The sequence below is a fragment of the Grammomys surdaster genome, unplaced genomic scaffold (assembly GCF_004785775.1).
Source record: "Grammomys surdaster isolate TR1022 unplaced genomic scaffold, NIH_TR_1.0 125974, whole genome shotgun sequence".
Lineage (NCBI taxonomy): Eukaryota > Metazoa > Chordata > Mammalia > Rodentia > Muridae > Grammomys > Grammomys surdaster.
In genome coordinates, this window is record NW_021620791.1 from 1,371,928 (window position 1) to 1,393,846 (window position 21,919).

General features: G+C 48.3%; 1 protein-coding gene across 5 annotated transcripts in view; it reads right to left on the bottom strand.

Annotated features, from left to right (window-relative positions):
• Positions 1–438: 438 nt before the first annotated feature.
• Mtss1 (MTSS I-BAR domain containing 1) overlaps positions 439–21,919 on the bottom strand; it is a 140,779-nt gene continuing 119,298 nt past the window's right edge. Inside the window, exons 7-15 of one of the 5 annotated variants that reach the window (XM_028753890.1) lie at positions 13,498–13,655; positions 12,382–12,489; positions 10,763–10,860; positions 8,598–8,808; positions 4,442–4,636; positions 3,155–3,328; positions 2,604–2,799; positions 974–1,327; positions 439–865 (exon numbers count right to left, since the gene is read on the bottom strand). In XM_028753890.1, coding sequence (XP_028609723.1) covers positions 627–865; positions 974–1,327; positions 2,604–2,799; positions 3,155–3,328; positions 4,442–4,636; positions 8,598–8,808; positions 10,763–10,860; positions 12,382–12,489; positions 13,498–13,655 — 1,733 coding nt within the window. In that variant the 3' untranslated portion in view covers positions 439–626. Of the gene's footprint in view, positions 1,328–2,603; positions 2,800–3,154; positions 3,329–4,441; positions 4,637–5,429; positions 5,550–8,597; positions 8,809–10,762; positions 10,861–12,381; positions 12,490–13,497; positions 13,656–21,919 lie in introns of all 5 variants that reach the window. The other 4 variants (XM_028753892.1, XM_028753891.1, XM_028753888.1 and 1 more) reach the window with 4 other exon arrangements.

Below are 21,919 nucleotides of genomic sequence, written 5' to 3' on the forward strand. Positions count from 1 at the left end.
AGTGTGCCCCTCCCCCAGCCCTCCCCCCCAATCCCAACACAGTCCACCATGTCCGGGTTTACTTTTCTGCATATTGCTCAACTGTTACCCCCGAGTTTCTCCTCCAGAACACAGTATATGTGAATAAGGGTTTCACCCCTTATCCGTTGTGTTTATCCATTAAAATAACTTGAATTTGCTTCTAAACTAGACAACTACAGTGCATCTACAAAAGCGTGAGGGAAGAAAAAGAAAAACAACTGAGTATGTAATCCTTTTGTGAAATTACTCCAAGGTTCCCCATCCCGACCCACCCCCTCCCCTTTATGCTTTTAAAATTTTACAAAGACCTGTAAAAAAGTTAAATGGAATTTGGCACCTTCAGAAAAATCAAAAGGGAAACTAAGGTTAAAATATGCAGAAAGAAACCGTCAATATTTACAAATTAAAAGGTCAAGATTATGTCAATTATATATGTTGCTTTTAATTTTTATCTAAAGATGTTGAATACTTTGAAAAGAGCAGAATTCCGAATTGCCTACAAAATCTTTTGCTTGATTATAGACTGGAATGGATCAAGACAAATTAGGCTTTATTAATTAAAGAGTTTGTTCCCACTAGCGGCATCTCCTGGGAACTATGAGAACCTAAGAGAAGCGAGGTGCTGAACGATCGTTGGTGGTCGTCTTCTTCAGCTTTACACCCCTCCGGATGGCATTCAGCATGTCTTCTCCCTGAGGACTTTCTCTTGGGCTCAGGTCTGCGGGGTCATTCTCTGGAATCGGGCCTGGGGAGACAGTGGCACTTGGGGGGTCCCTTTCCTGGTCTTCAGCCTCGCTCTCTGGAATCGCCTGTCTGTGTTCCTCAGGTATACTGGGCTTTGGGCCTGGAAGTGGAGGGTTGATCGGTGCTTGACCACTCCACAAGGAAGAGGGTATATTGCTGACACCCTGGGGTCCCTCCCCCACAGATGGAGACTCAGGGCTGTGCTCACCCCGCTCCTCTGGCCCATCTGGAGGGGATGGCAAAACCCCAGGGAGGTCTGGGACAGTTGGGGTTTTGACAGGGATCACTGGTGTCTTGATGGGAATAGGACCAGCTCCAATGGTCCCTCGGCGAACAGAAGGCTTAGTGGAAGGGGTCCGTCGGATGGTCGCAACCCCTGGTGTGACCATAGCAGGTCCGAGAGTGCTGGGAAGGCCAGCAGTTGAGGCTGGACGCTTGGCTTGGAACATCCGCCTGTAAGACTGGCTGATGTCACTGTTCCTTGGAATGGTGGACGACTTGTCAAATTCTTGCTGTTCTGCCTCCTGGTCACCACTTACAGAAAAATAATCGTAATCTGAAACTGAGGATAGGATTTAATTAGATGGTCTAGGTCCAGGGCAATAGCTCTTCTTTTCCCATGCCACGATAGGAGGATGGGAATCACACCAGGCAGAGTACACATGGCGTCACCCTCCCCTGCCCATTAAAACACTGCCTCAGTAACAATTCCCTACAGGAGCCCTTTGCTCTGTTCACTAATGTACCCTTCGCGTCCACAACAGAGAACTGTGAGGTGGAGGAAAGAACCCAGAACTACTGAGCTGTGACAACGCTGCTGCCAATGACCTCTGGGAGGTCAGATGAAAGGACAAATTTGTCCAGTCCTCTGGTCCACAATTAGCCATGAGAAAGCTCTCACGGAAAGTGTTGGCTTTATCATCTCCATGATAACTAACAGCTCAAGGGAGGGCTGGAGAGGAATGGAGTTCCTGAAAACCAAGTACAAAGGCTCGTGTGTTCACTCATGCCTGCTTTAAAATGGCACTGTGCACATCTCAGGGCAACGGGGGAGGGGATGCTTACAGTAAGCAGCTCAGGGCCAAGTATCTGAACAGCAGGTCAACTGAAATTGGAGGCTTGAGGCTAGGTAATTCTTTGGTGGGGCGAGGTCTGGAGAGCTGTGTTTTAGAGGGGGTAACTCCCAGCCTCTTAGCTTCTAGATACCAGTAGTGCCCTTGCGGTTCTGACTACTAAAGACATGTCTAGACTGCTGAACATCCCTGAGAGGACAGGAGGAGGGACGCCTTTACTTAAGAGTCACTGACTCAGATCTTTAATAACTTGTGGGTTACAGGGAGCCTTTAGCCAACCATCCCACAGTGATTCTGGCTGTCAGATGTCTGCTTTGCCCGCCCTGTATGTATGGTGATGAGGGAGAGACTGACTAGATTAAGAACTTAGAGGCTGGATTCCATCTCTTAGACTGGAGTTAGGTGGATTTGGTCAAGTTATTTAGCCTCGGTGTCCACATTTGTAAAATGGGGATAAAATATCTCTCCCGTGTGTGATTTTGAAGATCACAAGTAAAAAGGTGCTTCACACAAAGTGCCAAACAAACACGATGCTGTTATTAAGAGCATGTGCCTCATTTCAGGCTGGGGAGCATCACACACGGATGGTAAGAAATGAGCAAAATGGCTCATGTTTGGGGTCACTTCTTAGGCAGCAGCTAGCAACCTGTCAACTACAGATCACTGCCCCCAAAGCACCCAGAGACAACAGAGTGATTCCAAAGCCCATCTGTAGCCAGGAGCTATGCTGTGGTTAGAACAGCCGCCGGCTCACTGCCTCCTCACCTGGAGCCGCCCGGAAAGCTGGGCGCCTCGTACCTTGGGAGGGGATGGTATCCTCAGAGCAGCACGGGGTGGTGGTCTGGGTGCTATAGCCACTGGAGCACTGTAGCGAGTCCCGGCTGCTCCTCTGTGCGTCAAGCTGTAGGCCCCGGGACAGGGCGAGTGTCAGCTCTTCACAGGCCCCCATCTCCTCACCAGGCTGCAAAATGGAGGGCAGACACACAAGCCACAAGGGACATGTAAACTCAAGAGACCAGAGCCACCATACACACACTATTGTAGGTGGGACCCCAGATTACTCCTGTGAGCACACATCAGTAGTCTTTGGTGGCTACTTAGACCTGGATAGTTCTCAAGCACGAACTAGAGAGTTCTACGTGTCTTACTATCATGCAAGGATTCTGTCTTTTACATATTGTAGAGCTGGGGAAGAAGAATGGAGAACCACCCTTCAAGCTGCTAGGCTATGTGGACCCCGAGGGCAGGTCAGGGTCCCTGGTCCCCATTTTGGCCTAACTGTGAATCCAGCCAGATACAGAGAACAGGTATATCACCCTGGTGGCAGCTGACACAGTCATGCTCCTCGGTCTCTGTGCCTCTTCAGCAACTGCAGGTGGTCCTCCTGTAGTAGTGGGTCCTCCCCCATTGGAGTCTGACTCACGCTTCTCTTTGCGGCGCTGGAGGGTGTTCACCAGTGGCTGGTCATAGGGTCCTGGCTTTGCCCAGTCCTGAGTAGAACAGTGTAGTCAAGAGCCATAGCCCCTGCCCATACTAACTGAGTAACCCTCCCCCTCCACTAGTACCTCCCTCCTCCTCATCCCTGCCCAAAGATTAAAAACTCTCAACAACCAGGTAGGCAGAAGCTACCTGACAGCTGGTCACTATATACTAGAGCATCAGCTGGGAGAAAAAGAGAGAGAGTGCCATCCAAGGAGTCAGGCCTGCCCTTCTGCTGGAAGGACCCACTCTCCTAGAGCAACTGATTTAGCCAAGGCTAAGTGGCCACCAGGGGGCCCTAGTGCACCACCAGCCGTTCTACAGGTACATCTGCCACCCGGAGACAGGGAGGGCTCTAGGATCTGCCCCAGGTTTTGAGGACTCTGAGAGATGAAGTTATAAGCTGCTCAAAATACTGGCAGCCCCAGGGACTGACTTACCGTCCTGGAGCCTCAACTGCCCTGGTGAAATCACTTAAAAGTTTAGTTTTTATATTGAAACAAACGTGTTTCAACATAAAACAATCTAAAGTTCATATACTTCTGAGAGACTGCATACTCCGGGCTGCTGTTCTGTTACTGCAGCAGGACTGTCATGGGGGGTGGGGTGGGGGGGAGGAGTTGGGCATATGGCCAAGGAGGACAGTATAGGCTCTGATAAAACACTGCAGGTGGCCCAGAAGGGAATGAAGCCAGCAGGCCCCACCCAGACGCAGAGCCTACCAGTGTCCTTCATCTCTAGTCTTCAGGGCTAAAGTTCCCTAAAGGAAGACTCAGGTTTCTGTTCCATGTGGAAAATATCTCTAGCTGGTTTTTGGGTGCCCCCTGGGGGGGGGGGGGGGCAGGGGGCTTCCTGAGGAAGAAGGGTTATGGGGAAGAAGGCTGAGTGTGAAAGGAAGGGTAGAGTTGAGGGCAGGGGAGGATGGCAGAACAGAAGAGGGGTGAGCACAGAAGCAATGAGGGAGGGAGGAAAGGAAGAAGGGAGGAGAGAGGGGAGGAGGGAGCTGGGGAGGGAGGGAAAGAGTAGGGAAGGAGGAGGGAGGGGAGGAGGGAGCTGGAGAGGGTGGGAGGAGGGAGGGGAGGAGGGAGCTGGAGAGGGTGGGAGGAGGGAGGGGAGACACAAACCTTCCAGCTAGGGATCTGAGATGACGGGAACATGCCGGGCCCAATGGTGTAATAATGAGCGTAGTCAGGAAGGTGGACAGAGGTGACCCGAGGGAGCAGGCGGGAGGCAGGCAGGCAATGAGGGAAAGGGCCTGCACCCACAGGCCCTGCATGGGACTCACTTGATAAACTATAGTGAGAAAACCCATTAGACAACTGGAAACAAAAAACAAAAAAGGGAGGAGAAAAGGAAAAAAAATTAATATAACAGGATGAATGTAGAGGTACAAGATGGCACTGACAGACACCGAGGGCACGGGGAAACCTGAATATTTACAAACAAAATCAACACTGGTGCTCTTCTGCCTGTGAATGATGCAGGAGGAGAGCCAGGGTGCGAAGAACGTACAGACTGGACACCCAGTAAGCACTCAGCTGGGAACATCTGACCTGCGTTTTAGAACAGTCCAGGATTTGGCCATTCCTTAATTTGCAATGTTGTTAGTGTTTTAATTTTCTTTTAAGCTTGTGAAGCCCGATTTCATGGCACTAGGGAACCGACATCACGTTATGCAAATCTGTTCATTCTAGGTTTCCCAATCGGCACACTGCTTGGGAGCAGACTCCACATCAAGCTTAGTGATGGGGGGTGGGGGTGGGGGGACTGAAAGGCGGGAAAGCACATGACCTCCGACACAGTGAGATGTCACATCCAACAGTCTTGTGGGATGTTTGAGGAAGAAGGGAGAAGGGACGAACACAGACCCTATTTTAGGGAGGAAGCCTTCACATCTCCACATCCCCATACCCCTTTCCTCTCCCTCACTGACCACGTTGTTAGGCAGCCAGCGAGCCCTCCACCTGTCCAGACCCTATCCCAAAGAGGGCTCAGCTTTTGGAGCAGATCCTGAGTTTCCAGTCCTACAACTGTGACAGCTGTGTGTGCAGCAGGCAAGCGGGGGCAGGTCAGGAAGAACAGCCCACCATGGCTGCGACCCTGGCCGGTCACCTTCTCTGTGGACACCCAGGCGCCCATGGTGGAGCCTGAGCTGACTGAGGTGGGGGAGCTGCACTCGCTCACTGACTGGCAGGTTTCCGAGGCTTCAGAGGAGGCCGAGCTGGATGAGTTCTGCAGCAGGGAAGAGCCACACGAGGGGACCAACAAACCAGACCACGGGCCACCGGAAATCATAATTAAAATAAAGGAGGAAGGACGGGGTGACAAGGGCACGCACAGAAAGGGAGACAGACAGACACATACACAGAAGAGGGGGGATGAGAGAAGCAGACAGTAAGTTAAGGCTTATTTTTCATCCGCACAGATTTTAAGAAAGTGACATGAGACCTGGCCAAGCTCTGGCCCTGCTGTGTGTGGGACCTGCAGACATAGCTGACCCTTGTGCCTGACAGAGCAACACTGGTTCATCACACTGGGCCTCATGGCAAGCTCTGGGCTCTTGGGCACATGACAGTATACCACAAGGACCCAGAAAGGACCTTATAGGTCCATAGGTATTATATACCGCATAAAACTGTCCCTAGGCAAGTGGTGGCTGGACGATGGCTCTAATTCCTAGCTTCTTATTGTCCAGCACGGCTTCTGTTCCCTATGGTGGCACCTCCCGTCTTAAAGACAGCTTTGAGGTTCTATCTGGACAGTGACTTGGGAGACTCTGCGCAGGGAAGCCCAGTGATGAGTCTTTATCTTCACCGCAGGATGAAGCATCTGGAGAGAACCAGGTATAGAGAATGGGTGCCAGTGCTGATGGCACTAGGTCCAGTTGCCTGACAGTCCCCTGCCTCCAGCCTGGCCTTGTGATACTCTACTGTAGTAGAGACTCTGCCTTTTTTATGGTCACTGGTATGCCTCGATTCTGTGGCCTGATGTGGTAGTTTTAATGAGAATGGGTTCCATGTGTTTATATGTTCATATACTTGGTCTCCAGTTTGCAAAACAGCTTGGGAAGGATTAGAAAACATGCCCTTGCTACAGAAAGTCACCGGGGACAGGCTTTGAGGTTTCAGAAGCCCACGCCGTTCCCCATTAGCCCTCTTCGCTTCATGACACCAAGCTTCTTGCTCCAAGTTCCTCACTGCTAGCTACAAACTCCAGCTTAACTCCATTTTGATTAAATAAATCAGGTCCTTCAGCGCTACGTGCCTGGATCAACCGTCACAGAGGCCAGATTCATGTTTCTATCCCCTTCTCCCATCTCAAAAGGATTCCTGTAAGGGACAGAGGCTTAGCTTCCTGACCTGCAAGGGCAAAGCACCAAACGCATTACCCATGATCGGAAATCTAAATGCTTGGAGTAATGCATTCTTTCCACCACTCCCCAGCTGTGGAGCTGTGGGCTCCAAGCTCCGAGCCCAGTGGTTTTCACCCTGAGAACTGGATCACCAGTATCTATCTACACCAAAGGGGAGGTGGAACCCTCTGGCTGGTGTGATCTGGGAAATATCTTACAAGTTCCTCTTTACTTGATTGCAGGCAGCTGTGCTGTCTGAAAAAGAGTAATTCTCCTTTAAATCCTGCAGCATCCTTTGGCTTATTATAACTACCCTAGGGCTGGGGAAGTAAGACAGTGGTTGGTCACATGCCTGTGAGAGACCCTGGATTCCATACCCAGCACCAACAAAACACACAGAGAGCCTACTGGTTTGTGTTCATACATGTCTGGGGGGGGGGGCACCCTGGGCTCCACCTAGAAGAGACAGAGAGAAAGAAAAAGAGAGAGAGAGAGACACACACACACACACACACACACACACACACACACACACACACCGGCTTCCAGCACCAACCAAACATAGAGAAAACCTAGTGCCGTGTGTGGAGCAGCCAGAGGTCTACTGGCCATATTAACTGGCCAGCAAGAAGATCACCTGTCTGCACCCTCCCAGTGTTTGACTGAGGTGACAGGCATGTGCCACTTCACCTGATAAGTACTGAAAACCCAAACTTTGCTTCTGAGTGCCAGGCACTCCCTGCCTAGCCCCAGAAACTCTATTCTCAAGGACTAGCCAGACAGCTACAGCTTTCAGACTTCAGAGCCCCCCACCCCTAATTTACCACCTTTTGCTCTCCCAGACATCACAGGGGCAGAAATCGTGCTTGGGCCACCAACAGACGCGTGAGAAGAGAGAAAGGCTTTGCTTCTTTAGCAAGGGTTATCGGGGTACAAGAGTGTGTTAGTTCTCAATCCATTAGAAGCAAACAGAGCTAGACTGTACGCTACGATGGTCTTTAAGGAAGCAACGGTTCTGCCCTCCTTCTGACTACATGCAGCTTGGTAGGAGCATGGGAGGTGTGGCTTAGTGAAACACATAGCAGGGATGGAGGCCCTGGGGGCCAAGCCCAGGCACCCCAGCTGAGACAAGCACACTGAGCATAAACTCAGCTCGCTTGGGCCAGAGACTTTCTGCAGGAAATTGTGTCTCTAAAGGGGAAAAAAGAGGGGGGAGGGAGAGCACCAAACCTCACATGGCTAAATAATGCTAAGAGCTCGGAAATATGAGGTTCTGCACTTGCTAACCTTGGCTGAGCAACCAGGTTCTCTGGCTCAGCCTCCCCACACTCCTCCCCTCCCAGCAGGTGGCACTATGGGGCCCAATAGATGGTGGCTCCAATCATGTCCTAGCATTGGATGCACTGTGCTTGCTAACTAACAAGCCAAAGCTGACAAACCGGCCCTAAGAAACAGGCACCCTGAGGGTTACATACACCAACCACACACAAGGGGCACCAATGCCTGGTCTAGCTGGATGAGTGCCGTTCAAACTACAACATGTGGAGGGGCCGAGTATCTTTCCTTCTCCCGGGATCAATAGAGTTATCCACAGGGGCTCTAATAGCACCTCACTGGCAACACAATGGATGGCAGGGAACTGATTGAGAGTGCAGTGCGGGGAATCACTGCTCACTGATAGGATCTCTGTCCTGGGGGAAAACCTGAGATGAGATTAAGGGGGAGAGGGTGTCCCTTTTTGAGGCTACCTACTTAGAAGTGATAGCTTGCCCAACCAACATGGTATTTGTAACTACTGCTGATGCTGAGATAGGCTTCCAGCCCAACTTAGAGGATCTCTCCCTTTGGGGATCTCTTTTAAATGACCCATCAACAGTGGTCAGGGCACCCTGTGTGCCTACTGCTCTCTGGGTGGAGGGCGTCCTTACCTGGTTGGCAGCCTCAGGTGGCATGGGAGAGGGTGACTTGGACTGGAAGGCGTCCTGGGATATGAATCCTGAGTCGTGGGAGGACACGCTGGACAGCCTCACGGGGGCCTGCTGGGCCAGGTTGGAGCTTCGGTAGCGGTAATGTGAGCTGGGGGAATGGGAGTGGGAGCCGCTAGACCGGGAGTCGCTGCTGTTGACGCTGTTCAGACTGCTGTAAGGGACAAGCCGAGGGGGCCGGCGTGGAGAGGAGGGCGCAGCGGTGAGAAGACAGACGGCAATGGACAATGTAAGCAAAAAGCACAAGAAAACACCAGCTCCTTGCCCCGAAGAAGCATACAAACCCAGGACATGTTGTCAAAGACCAAACCGGGCTGGTGAATGAAAGGTTCTTTGAGGTGAACGAGAGAGCTAGGTTTCGGTCTCTGAGGTTACAATGTGACAGTCTTAGTATGCAAGCATGTACTTTTTACAAAAAAGCAATGAAGCCCAACTCTACTGTGCCACTTAGCAACAAAACTGCAGGACTAACACTTGGGATATAAAGAAAGTGGGGGTGATCTCTTCTGCCTGCAGCAAAAACCCACTAAGTCTACAGCAGGGACGGACACGGTCTCACATCCTTGGATGGACAACCTGCGTCCAGATAACCAGAGACCACACAGCTAAACAGCACTGGCAGACACCCTATGGTTAAAGTGGATCCCATCTTAAGGTGGATTCCATCCACAGTACATCAGCCAATCAACTTGGAGAGACTGAGTGCAAGCATTGTGTATTTTATTAACAGAGCTGGTGAGTTGACTCTACCGCCGCTGCTCCTTCGTGGGTGATTCCCCGTTAAACCATCTGTGGGCTGGGTGTAACAGCACCGTCAGCTTTCAGTGAGGAGAGCCAGTCAATGCTAAGCTGCTTACTTCTATGGTGAACCAATAAGCAGGAGATGGAAAAATGGCTCCCACCCCAGAGGCGCTCTACCTGCATTCCTAAGAAAACCTTAAAGCTGAGTAGAGACCCTGGTCCAGGCAGGCAGAGCTAAAGTGTGAAGAGCAGTTACAAAAACCCATGGAAGAAGGGATGTAGCGGCCTGGCAAGCCTGGGGAAGGAAGCCTCAGGCCTTGCAGACTTGTGGCTTCTGTCTTGAAGCTGCTGAGTTGGGGAGCCCACCATGTGGCTGGCCTATGCTAAGATGCCTTGCGGTGATCTGTCAGACACAGGTGAGCACAGCTGAGGGAGCAAACAGCTGCTGAGGATGTGTGCACCGTGGTGGGATAAATGCAAGGACTTTAGCCAGAAGATGGCATTTGTGGACCGAAAGGAAAGCACACAGCAACTACATTCCGGCCAGCTCCTGTCAGTGCAACTGAATACAGCCAGTTGAAGGCAGTATAGCTTGTTCTGTGCTGATGAGGAGAACCTTGCTGAGCCACTGAAACAAAAAAGTTTTCTCCATCTCACATAAACACAGAGCCCATTAAAGGCAACAAGAAACCCAGCAACATCTTCAGGGAAGACGTGAAGACATAGCTTCTTGACTGGAACTGCCTGCCCCGCATATACCCAACGAGCCCCAGGGTGAAACTAAGCACAGCAGGATGCTGGGCCATGTTTCCCTCAGAGCCTGAGATGATCCCGCTCCGTCCTCTCCAGGCTACTTCACAGTCATCTGCTTTGGCAACCTCAAGTCAAATGACTGACAGTAGGTGTAGCGCTGGACCAAGGCAAGAAGGCATGTCAGGTGATGCTCGCACCTTTGAAGAACAGAATAAACCTTTCCCCTCTGCAGACAGAGAACAGCTGCCTCGTGAGACTACGTAATGGTCCCGTAGGCCCCAGGACCATCCCAAATGTGTTTCCACAGTAACAGTGTGAGTAGCCATGAGGGGTGGGAAACACCAAACAAGAACTGCATGGACTTTACAACTACAGGAATGAGGGATAGAGCATGGCTAGAAGCCATCGTAGCTTCTGTTCCAGCTACAGCTGGATCAACTTCTTAAAAACAACACTAGGGGGTGAGGTGTGGTGACAGAGGCAGACTAAAAAGCTGAGGACATCGTTTGCCTTACGACTTCCTATTTCAAATGGGCCCCTTTTGGTCATATAGCCTGGCTCCTGGTCGCATTCACATAACTACGTCTTAGAAAGCATTAGGAGGCTCCACTTACCTGCAGACACTTGACTTTCTCGACATGGTTGTGCTAGGAGAAGAAGGTGGCGTCTGATACGACCAACTGTAGTCGGAACCTTTCAAGTCCAAAATCACCTGAAGGGACGAATGAGAGGAACGTCATCCACATATCACCACATGTATGATGCAGTTAAAACATGACCCTCACAGTGGCAGAATTAAAAGAGAAAATGTCCATTTCAACTGAAGGGCCACAGAACCTATCCCTCAGTGTCACAGTCCTTCCGAGTCGAGCAAGAAACTGGAGTCAATGGGAGGGGGAGTTAGAAGAGGAAAACCATGAAATACCAGGAGAAAGAGACAATTACAGTGATGGATTAACTCCTAAAAGCTATTTTTAACACAGGCTAAAATCAGCAGCATTTTCAGCCTGCAGCTCCATAAAGACAATGGTGGTTTGGGGGCTCACTGGCTGCACCTTAACCAATGGATGTTCAGTAGACACTTGTATCCTATTTGGACAGAATGAAAAACCTCTCAGAACCAAGAGTGAGCCAATACTATCACAATTATCTCTGTGTGTCTCCCTGTGACAAAGAGCCATTGAGTGTAAGGGGCACCTCTTGCTCTCTTTAACAGGCACTCAGCTAATACGCCTACTTACTGAGTCAACGAATACTTGAGTTTAATACAAAAATCTCATAGTCAGAAAACCACAAGGCTCTCAAATTTAGCTTCTCGGCGAGTGTCCAAGCAGACAGTAAGAACTGCCTACAAAGGGCTGACAAACAAGCACTGACTGGTCAGTTGTTCCCCTAAACATGAGTCTTCCCACTTGATATAGTGTGATGGTTTGTATATGCTTGGCCCAGGAAGTGGCACTATTAGGAGGTGTGGCCTTGTTGGAGTAGGTGTATCACTGTGGGTGTGGGCTTTAAGACCTTCATCCTAGCTGCCTGGGAGCCAGTCTTCTCCTAGCAGCCTTCAGATGAAGATGTAGAACTCTCAGCTCCTTCTGCACCATGCCTGCCTGGATGCTACCATGTTCCAGCCTTGATGATAATGGACTGAACCTCTGAACCTGTAAGCCAGCCTCAGTTAAATGTTGTCCTTATAAGAGATGCCTTAATCATGGTGTCTGTTCACAGCACCCTAAGACATATAGTATTAATGTCACACATACCAAGAGAGTAAACCATTTTAAAATACACCAGCTTTTCCTCAGATGGGAAAGGTTCTCATGAACAACTCGATTAGCTCCAGGGAGGGCTGCAAGCCATGACAAGAGTGACATGGGGTCCTTTGATAGCTCATGGCTCAGAGTGGGTGATCCTGGATCTGGTCATGGATCACTTGACTCATCCTAGTGTCATTGTATAGACAATAGACATTAGAGTGGTGGCTTTGGTTACGGTCCCTCAACTCTCGGTACCTCAGTGTCTTTCCCTGTAAGAGTGAAAGTGAACAATGGCGGTTCACAAAGGAAACACCACATAACCCAGGGGCTGGCCACAGTAACCGCCACAGTGATGACATGAACACCATGGTCACATACGAGTATAATTTCAGATACGATGGATGCCACACGGACAACCAGAGCCCTGAATTCCAAATCTTTCTTAGACTTGTCCCTGACCACTTAGTCCCAGTTCCTACCTGTTCACTTGAGGAGGGCAGTTTGTGAGGGTCCATGGTCAGGTTCTTCAGATCCTCCGATATGGTCTGAAGGTGGGTAATCTCTCCTAACATGGAAATCTCTTCCTCCTAAAGGGAAGCAATTCGTGTACGTCATCACGTGAGTTCCCTCACTGTCTTGTTCCAACCACTTCTGTCTGGCTCCCTGCGTGACCTTTTCTACCTTTCATGAAAGGCATCTGAGATAGGCATCTAAGCTGAAGGTGACGTATGTATTGTCTTTTTGGAAAAAGGGAAAAAGGTAGTCGTGTCCCATAGAGCTAACTGTCCCCCTTTCTTGCCCCCACCCCATCTTAAGAACTGACATGTGGATGGAAGTAAGGACTGTGAATATTTCAGTCATCTTCCCAAGTGCCAGTGGGAACGGAGGGCACAGGTACAGACCAGGGGAACAACTCAAATCTGAGAATCCCGCTAGGGTGGAGAGCCGTGCACCAACACCATCCTGCAGCCTCGGAGGGTGGCTGCTGCACACTCAGCTGGAGCATGCTCAGGGCTCACTCAGAAATTAAGAGGGAGCAGATCACTGAGATGCTTCCTCGGGCTTAAGACACAGATGCATGGGGTCCCAGACTTAGCGACTGAGATACAGTGGGCCTCAGAATGTCCGTGTCTAGTTGACAGGTGCTGGCATTGCCCAGGAATTTTACCTTAAGATTCTTGAAACACACCTTGTTTGTTTTCTGAGGTGGGGGAGAGATCTGAGTAATGAGAAAGTCTCACTCTGTACCTGTAGATAGCCTAGAACTTACTATATAGCCCTGACTGGACTAAAATTAAGTTCACAGCAAGCCTCTTGTATCAGCCTCCACAGTGCTGGGATTACAGTCTTGTGCCACCATGCTCAGATAGGCTCTACCTTAACTCAGTTAAAAAAACAAACCCAAGTAGGATGAGCATCGCTACTAACTGCGGATGAGGGGTGGTGCTGAGAATCTAATCTGTGGAAGTGCTTCCGCCATCGAGACTCAAGACAGCAGTAGGTGGCTGTCAGTAGGCTGGTGGATGCATAAAATCAAGAAAGAAAGCCCTCCACACTACATAGTTCAAGCCTTCCAGAGCCTTCCATCCACTTACAATCACTGGCCGCAGCATAGAGATGAAGGTGCAGAACCGGCCGCGCTCTTCAATGAGTGCTTTGCGCACAGCCTGCTTTTCTGTTTCTTCCAGTAGGAGATATTTATCGTTGACATCCTGGAGAGCGCTGTCCAGCTGAGGCTGGATGTCACCCCTCCCTGTGAACAGAACAAGGCTGTATAGTCAGCTTGCTGAAATGCCAGCTTCTAGAACAAGTTCCCTTCTCTGAAGTCCTTACTGGAGGCGAAGGCAGCCTTTTCCAGGACTTAAAAACATTAGTTACTTATCGCTCCCAGAAGACCGAAAGCGGCTGCATCCCGGGAGCATCTCCTTCCAGTTTCTAACATCTGAAGGGCACATTTATTTATGTGGCTTATTTGCCACCGAGGAGCATCTCCTGGGATGACTTCCTAGCTTTGCATGCCTTGTGCAAGCCTGCAGATCCCTGTGCCAGCAAACCTCGGGACACCAGCAACAGTATTCCTTTCTTTAGTGCATGTGGAAGCGGCTGTGGATAGGGAGCAAGGTGAGAGGCTAGGGATGTTTCCAAAAAATGGACACAAGCTGGCTTTGTTAGGTCCACCTCAATCAAAGAGCCTTTGTTTGGGCACAAGTTTCAGTCCCTAAAGACAAAGGTAGGTTATTCAGCTCCTAGCCCTAGGACCTGGGAATTCTTGGCGGCTAATTTAACTCCCTAATGGAGGGCTCCAATGTCCTTCTTGTAGAAGGAGCCTGGTAACCAGGTGTCTATAGTTAGGTCTTTGTTGGTGACAAAATAAAGAACAAAGCTATACTGAGCAGGGCTGTATTATTTACTTATTTGGCCACACCCCCAGACTCTAGATATCCAAACATCATTTAACTGTTTCAGACAGAGTAGCAAGCAGCTAAACAACTCTAGAACAGGAATAGCTGCCTGTGTAAATAAAGTTTTATTAGAACACAGCCATGCCTACTCATTTACATATGTGTCCCAGAGACCAGGAATACTTGGCGGTTTGCAGAATTAGTCCTGCTGCACTAGTCTAGATCTAACCTGTTGCTGGGGACACCAGGGTCACACACAGAACACTAGCTCTTAAGCTTCTACACTGGACCTTTGGCAAATAGGCTTTACCTACATTCAAGTCAGAGAAAGAATGTCTAAGCTTCTTCAGGGCAAGGTTTCAGCCTTTCCCCGATATCCTTCAGAGTACATGTGTATACAGCAAGTGCTACGTAAGTACTTGCTTCATAATTTTAAACACAGACCAAACTGGAAGGGGTGTTAGGGTTATCTTAACTGTTCCGGTTGAAGAGAAGATCAAAGCTTAGAGAAGTTTTAAGGATTCATTCAAGGTAGAGATCAGGGATAAGGCCCAGACAGCCTGACTCCCTGAGCCCTGGGCCTATCCTCTCTCTGTCCACTGTCTCAGGCTGAACGATGAATTCAGCTGCCATGCAGCAAACTGCTGTGTCAACTGCCATAGCTGCACCCTTCCAAATAACATGAAAGACAGTAAATAGAACCTATCACTTGGTGTTAAGACAGGCAAGGCAAGGGAAGCCTGCCTTGGCTGTACTTTCTCTCATATGCAGATGAGAACGCTGAATCTGGACCAAAAAGCTTAACAGAACTTCATAAAACTCTAGACTTAATAAAAGTCCGAGAGAAGAATAACCGTGTTTTAATAAGAAAGAACCATTTGTACAGGGAAGTCCCAAATTAGTGCATAATGGAAAAACCATATACAGTCAAAACCCACATTTGAAAATACTTTGGGTGAGCAATAAGCTCAGTATACAGTTTTGTACATAAACAACCTTCACGAGCTCAAGAAAATATGTAGCATAAGGTATATATAACGCAGAACATCTAAGAACACAAGTGGATGCCCCCCCCCCAACAGTCAGCTTATGCATGAAACCTGCTTCCTGAGGAACTTCCAAGATTCTTGGGGTAACCAGCTCACCCAGTCTTCCACTTAGTCACTACCTGTCCCTCCAGAGAATCCTCTACCTTCATTCAACATGGAGGGAACTAGGCATACAAACCACCTGCCCACCTCAACTACTGCCTTCCTGTGTAGTTAGAGAATAGTGAAGCCAGGCTCCCATCCTCTCCTGGGATGGTCCACTGAAGGCATCTCTCACGGATGTCTACCCTGCTGGGGCCAAACTCAAGAAGGGAAAGCAGGAACCATCAGCGCTCTGACAACTATGGATTTCCCCTGTTCATGGTGAAACGCTGACTCGTGCAAACAAGCCCATGCATGCTGAGCATGTCCACCATACAAGACACTGACGGAGAAGCTCGGAAGCTCATGGACACCTGCTCTTTCTCTCTAAGCTGTAGGACAACATGCTCCAGCTCAGGGACGGTGGGGCCTTTCCTTCGTTGTTGCTCAGTCTCTTCAACACTGTCTTAACAGCAAAACACACCAGACCAGACCGGTTTTAACTCAGGGTTGGGTGCCAGGTTGGGACTGGGGTGGGAGGAGCTGGAGCATACAGAAAGAGAAAGCAGATTTTAGTGTGATTTTTGACCAAACATACTTGGATATGTTTTGATTACAGAAAAATCTATTTTTAATTTTGTAAAGATTTATTTATTTATTTTATATATGTATATGAGTACACTGTTACTCTCTTTAGACACAGCAGAAGAGGGAGTTGGATCCCATGACAGATGGTTGTGAGCCACCATGTGGTTGCTAAGAATTGAACTCAGGACCTCTGGAAGGGCAGTCAGTGCTCTTAACCACTGAGCCGTCTCTCCAGCCCAAGATTTGTTTGTTTTAATTATATATGTGTGTGTGTGTGTGTGTGTGTGTGTGTGTGTGTGTGTGTGTGTGTGTGAATTTTGCCTGCATGTTATATATGTGTACCATATACATGCAGTACCCATTCTCCGGACAGAAGAGGGCATCAGAACCCCTGGAACTGGAGTGACTATTGATGTGAGCTGTCTTGTGGGTTCTAAGAACAGGACCCAGACCCTCTGCTGACCCATCTCTCCTGCTTCTACAGAAGGAAAACTTTACAATAACAGACTAGGGATAAGGAGATGCCTCAGTAATTAAAGCGCTTGTCCCATAAGCAAGATTAGAGTTCAAATCCCTGGATGTGATGGCTATTCCTGGCTGTCAACTTGACTATATCTGGAATAAACTAGAATCAAGAAATGGAGGGCACACTTGTGATCCAGATCTTGAGGCTGGAAGACATGGGCTTCCGATCTGGATCTTGACATGGGATGACATAGGGTTTTGATCTTGACATGGGATGACATAGGGTTTTGATCCACATCTTGAGGCAGAGTGGCCATGAAAAGCTTAGGCCTAGGCAAAGTAGTTCATGCCTTTAATCCTGGAAGACTGAGGCAAGCAGGTCTCTGAGTTCAAGGCCAGCCTGGGACAGAGCAAGCTCCAAATCCAGGCACACACCTTTAATCTGGGCCATACCTTCTCTGAAGGCCTACATAAGGATGATGGGAGAGGAGGATTCACTCGTCTTCGCCTGCTTGCACTTACTTGCCAGCACATCTGATGGCGTCTACTCCTTGAGGACTCCAGCTTACACAGAAGACCAGCAGAAACAACTAGCCTCGTGGGACTGAGCAACTACTAGATTCTTGAACTTCTCATCCAGAGCTGCCCATTGTTGGGTTAGTTGGACTGCAGACTTTAACTCATTACAATAAATTCCCTTACCATATAGAGACATTCCATAAGTTCTGTGACTATAGAGAACCCACTAATACACTGGGTTACATACGGAGACCTTGTCTCAAAAACAAAAAACAAACAAAAAGCCTTAAAAATAAGAAAGCAAAATGAGCGTATGATCAAATTGGTAAATATATATAAATTATTCTATGATTATAGTGAAGTTATTTTAAATATGTATTATGTTATAATTAGAGGACTTTAAAATTACAGCATTCTAAAATAAGTGTGAGCTGTAAAGATTGCTCTAATTATGGTTATCATGGGAAAGTTTTTTTCTATTTAGGATATAGCAAACCAAAACACAATGATTATTTTTTAAATTCTCTAACACACCATACAATTATATTTATTTTACACCACAGTATGTATGTATGTATGTATGTATATATTTGATATATAAAACATTTGTATATAACATATATAGCATTTGTATGTATGAATGTGTATATATATATATGTATGTGTGTATGTGTATATGTATGTATGTGTGTGTGTGTGTGTATGTATGTATGTATGTAAAAACAACTGCTGAAGAAACTGTCTCAAGTCCCAGTTGGACATGCTGACTTTAAGAGATGGTCATCTTTGAGCGTCACAAATCCTAAGCTGTACTAGTGCTGACTTTCATACACCTGACTCTTGGTGTCTCCTGGGGACTGGCTGCAACACCTCTCCTTACATGCCTAAGTCCCTTAGTCTCTGACTGAAATTATTAGACTCCCATTCTCCTACATACTTCAGATCTTCTCGAGATTACACGTCGTACCTAAAGTGCATGTTGTTGCAACAGTTAGTGCACTAGGAAACAGCGGCAAGAGCAGTCTGCAGAAGCTCAGTACAGACGTGAGTCTCAAGAACATTTCCACTGTACGCTGACTTGGAATCAGCACGTACAGAGGCTAATCTGCAGAAGCCCAGCATGCCCCTCCTCTCAGCATTGCTGAGAGATGCACACTGACTCCTTAAACCCCTCAATGGGGTTTTTAAAAGACTTATTTATTTTTATTTTGTATGTATGGGTGTTTTGTCTGTGCACTATTTGCATGCAGTGCCTGCAGAGACCAGAAGAGGATACTGGACATCCTGGAACTGCAGTCCCAGAAGGCTGTGAGCCACTCTGTGGATGCTGGGAATTGACTCTAGTCCTCTGCAAGAGGAGCTGGCACTCTTAACTCATCTCTCTGGTCCCAAGGCACTGACCACTCTCTCTCCCACACAAACTCCATCCCCTCATCTCCCTTCTGCTCCCTCCACCTCTGAGGTAGAGCTTCCGTAGTCTCTCCAGTCCCCCTGGAGCCAGCCCACCCAGAGCAGCCTGAGCTGCCTTCGTAAGACAAATATTACCACTCTTTCTCAGAAGCTCCCAAGAAAAGACCAACACCAAATGTCCAAGATCCTAAACAAAGCTGGCCCTGCAAAGCTGGAAAGGGTCACTCCCGTCTACTTACAAGCTTGGCCTTCTGACACCCTTTCCTTCCTCCCAGGGCTGGATGTTCTACGTCCCCATCTGCTCAGCAGGAGTTCACCCTGTATCCTTTGTGAATTCTCCAGACTACAGGCAGCTGTCCCCACAGGTTCTTCTTAACCTCAGAAGCTCTTGATCCTTGTCCTCCACCATGTGGCTCTCCTTCAAAGCTTCTGTCTTACCTCCCCTTAGTTATTTATTAACTTGAGCTCAGTCTACCCTGCTGGTAGGAGAACCCCATCAAAAACTATGATTTTGCCAGTTGTAGTGTCTTATTTTGCACAGTTGCCTGGAAGTCTACAGATACTCAAAATATCTCCAAAGGAAGGAGAGACTGACATAATAACTTCATTGAATTTTCTCAAGTAGCTCAACCATCATGTCCCAGATGGCCTAAGAGCCAGGAAATTCTAGGAACAAGCAGTGGCCAAAATGGAGAGCTTATTAGATGCCTTTCCAGACAAGATTCCTGAACAAAGAACTTACTGCATTTGGCCTTTTCTGTAAATTTTAAGGCACCGCAGCCTGGAAACAACCCCCACAGCCCCGATCTCCTCTAGTTTCCAGGTCTTGGTTTTACACATGCAGGGGAATTCTGAACACTAGTCAGGAGTCCTCTGTGGGAAATCATGACTACTTTCTGTAGAAAACACTCCTGGGCTACCACACTACAATAAATGTTCAGCACATCATGAGTCAAAGGAGGAAGGAGCTAGGCACTGGGATTGTGATGAAGCATGGAGAATTTACAAAGCTGTCTGGAAATCCCTGCATTTACAACGTATTCCCCTTCTTTACATAAACATCGAAGGCAAGGATTAGTAGCTTTTCTTTCCATGGGGAAAATGGAACCAAGTGCCTCACACAGGACCGTAGCTACCAGTGCTGAACCACCGACAGCACAGCAAGGCTGTCTGTCTTGTCTTCTCTGTCAGAAACCCAGACTCACTGTGACTCTTAATCGCAGATCCACAGCTCCTCGACAAGGCAGTTAGACCAAAAGACCAGGTGATCAGTGTTCCCTGGGACGGCCCATACCACACCCTACAGCCCATGATGTACACAGGAAGCTCAGAGTTGCAAGAGACCTTGAAGAATAACCTAGGCCAAACGAGCTGCTGGGTGCTAGCAAAATAGCCAAAGGCCTTTCTTTTTCCTGAGACAATGCTGAAGAAGCCACCAGCCATCCTACAAAATGCTTTGCTTCCACCCTGCCACACATAAACACCGATCCTGATCCCTACACCCCTCACAAATCAGACATCAGCTCACAACCCCCAATGGCCTTGGGTGGGCCTGCCTTTTCCTGGTATGTCTGAACTGGCAGTAATAAAATACAGGAGATGAACACTGGCACGTGGGACACAAATGATGCCACAGAGGATACAAATATTGAAATGAACACACAAGGTGACACTGGGAATTTACATTTCAGAAGAGATATGTCCTTACCATCCTATACAAAGTCATCATCCATGCCCAATGCTTGTAACAGGTTTGATGACTGCCCAAAGAAAATGTTCCTTAAAACAAGAAGGAATGCTACATGGAGGGCGCACAGAGAATCTGAACAGACTCTAACAGCCATTAGATCAAACCCTTCTATGTAATAAGACACTAACTGAACTGTCTCTTTCTGAGTCTTCATACTGAAGGTTTCTGAGTCATCTAAGACTAATGATTGCTTTTCTCCTTTTTAACCTGTATTTCTGTCGTAGGGCACCAACTGGCCAGGTATCTTAACTGATCTACCCACCTCACTTCCCAAGTGCTGCAAACCCAAGTGTGCACCTCCATGCTGTCCCCACCGCCATGCCGTCCCCCAATAGCATAGCTAGGCATCAGCCATAGTGGTCGACACCCATTAGGTATAAAGGAATGGCATGGGAATGCGCGCCCGAGCCAAGCTTTCAGCTACAGACTCCCCTGTGCCCGCTCGACCACCTCATCCCTGTGAACACTCACAGCTCACCCACCCACACTTCTTAGTCCCACCATCACGGGCTTGCTAGGTGCTGCTGCCTCTTCCTTTCCAGGAAGGGCTTCCGCCCAGACAATTCCTTCTCCACACACACAGATACCTCCTCCACAGCAAGCCGGACCACTGATACCACAGTTTGTAAGACGTTACTTCGCTGTAGTTTCTTAGAAAATAACACATGCTCAACTTGCTATTCATCCCAGTTCCTAGCACAGAGCTTTGGAAACCCTTGGAATTTCCCGCATGGCAGGTGATGTGGGAACGGGGTGTGGGAAAGAGGCCTAAACTCCTACTGAGGCGGCTGACTGTCAAGAAAGCAGTTCCTTCATTAGAAGGTTGGAACACTCAGCTCTATCCCTGACCTCAGGAAAGGAGGGCATGAGAATGAGTTTAGTCAACAATGCTCAACCCCACCTACATAACCAAGTTTCCTCAAACTTCCATAAACCCTTGAGACCATCTTAGCGTGTGAATGTATTGAGAAGCTGGGAAGAGACAACCCAGAGGCTTTGTGTCCACTCTCTTACCAGTCCCACCCCCCATCCCCTTCACCTAGGCTGTTCATTTGTTTCTACATCGTCAACTGCACAGACTGTAGTGTTTCTCTGTGGGTAACTGCCCCATTCAGCAGTCATTGGTCTATCCTTGTCTCTATGCCCACAGACACTGTGACTGATACACAGAGCTCTGTGGCTTAGCCTAGGGACCTGTCTGCACTAGAGAGAGGACTAACAGGGCTGCAGAGATGCCCCCCCCCTCGAGAGCAGAATCTCAGAACACAAAGCCAGAAGGGTGGGTAGTTTTCATCCATTCCAAACTTACCTTGTGTCAATTCCAGCAAATAAAATGCAATTTGCCCCACGCACTGATTACACCTTGATGATCAATCATGGGAAACACCCAAAGAGGTGACCTCAAAGTCAGAAGAGTGCTTGTCGGGAACTGGGAAACCAGAGACAGGTGGCAGAGAGGTGACAACACAAGGTAAGAGGTGTCTGTGAGATGGATGAAACCATCCTGAAATTAGATAGTGGGGTCAGCTGCACAGCACTGTGAATAAATAAAAGCCACCGAGAGAGAGAATCTAAAATGATAACTATGGTACATACATTTTTTATTGTTAAAGGCAAAAATATGGCTGTGTCATGCCTTTCTTCTTTCCAAAGGTTAACTAACAAAAATGTTTACTATATGATTTCATAGTTATAATACTGAGAACAGAAAGGGATTATCTTTTTTAAAATTAGGGAATGACTGACCCAGCCA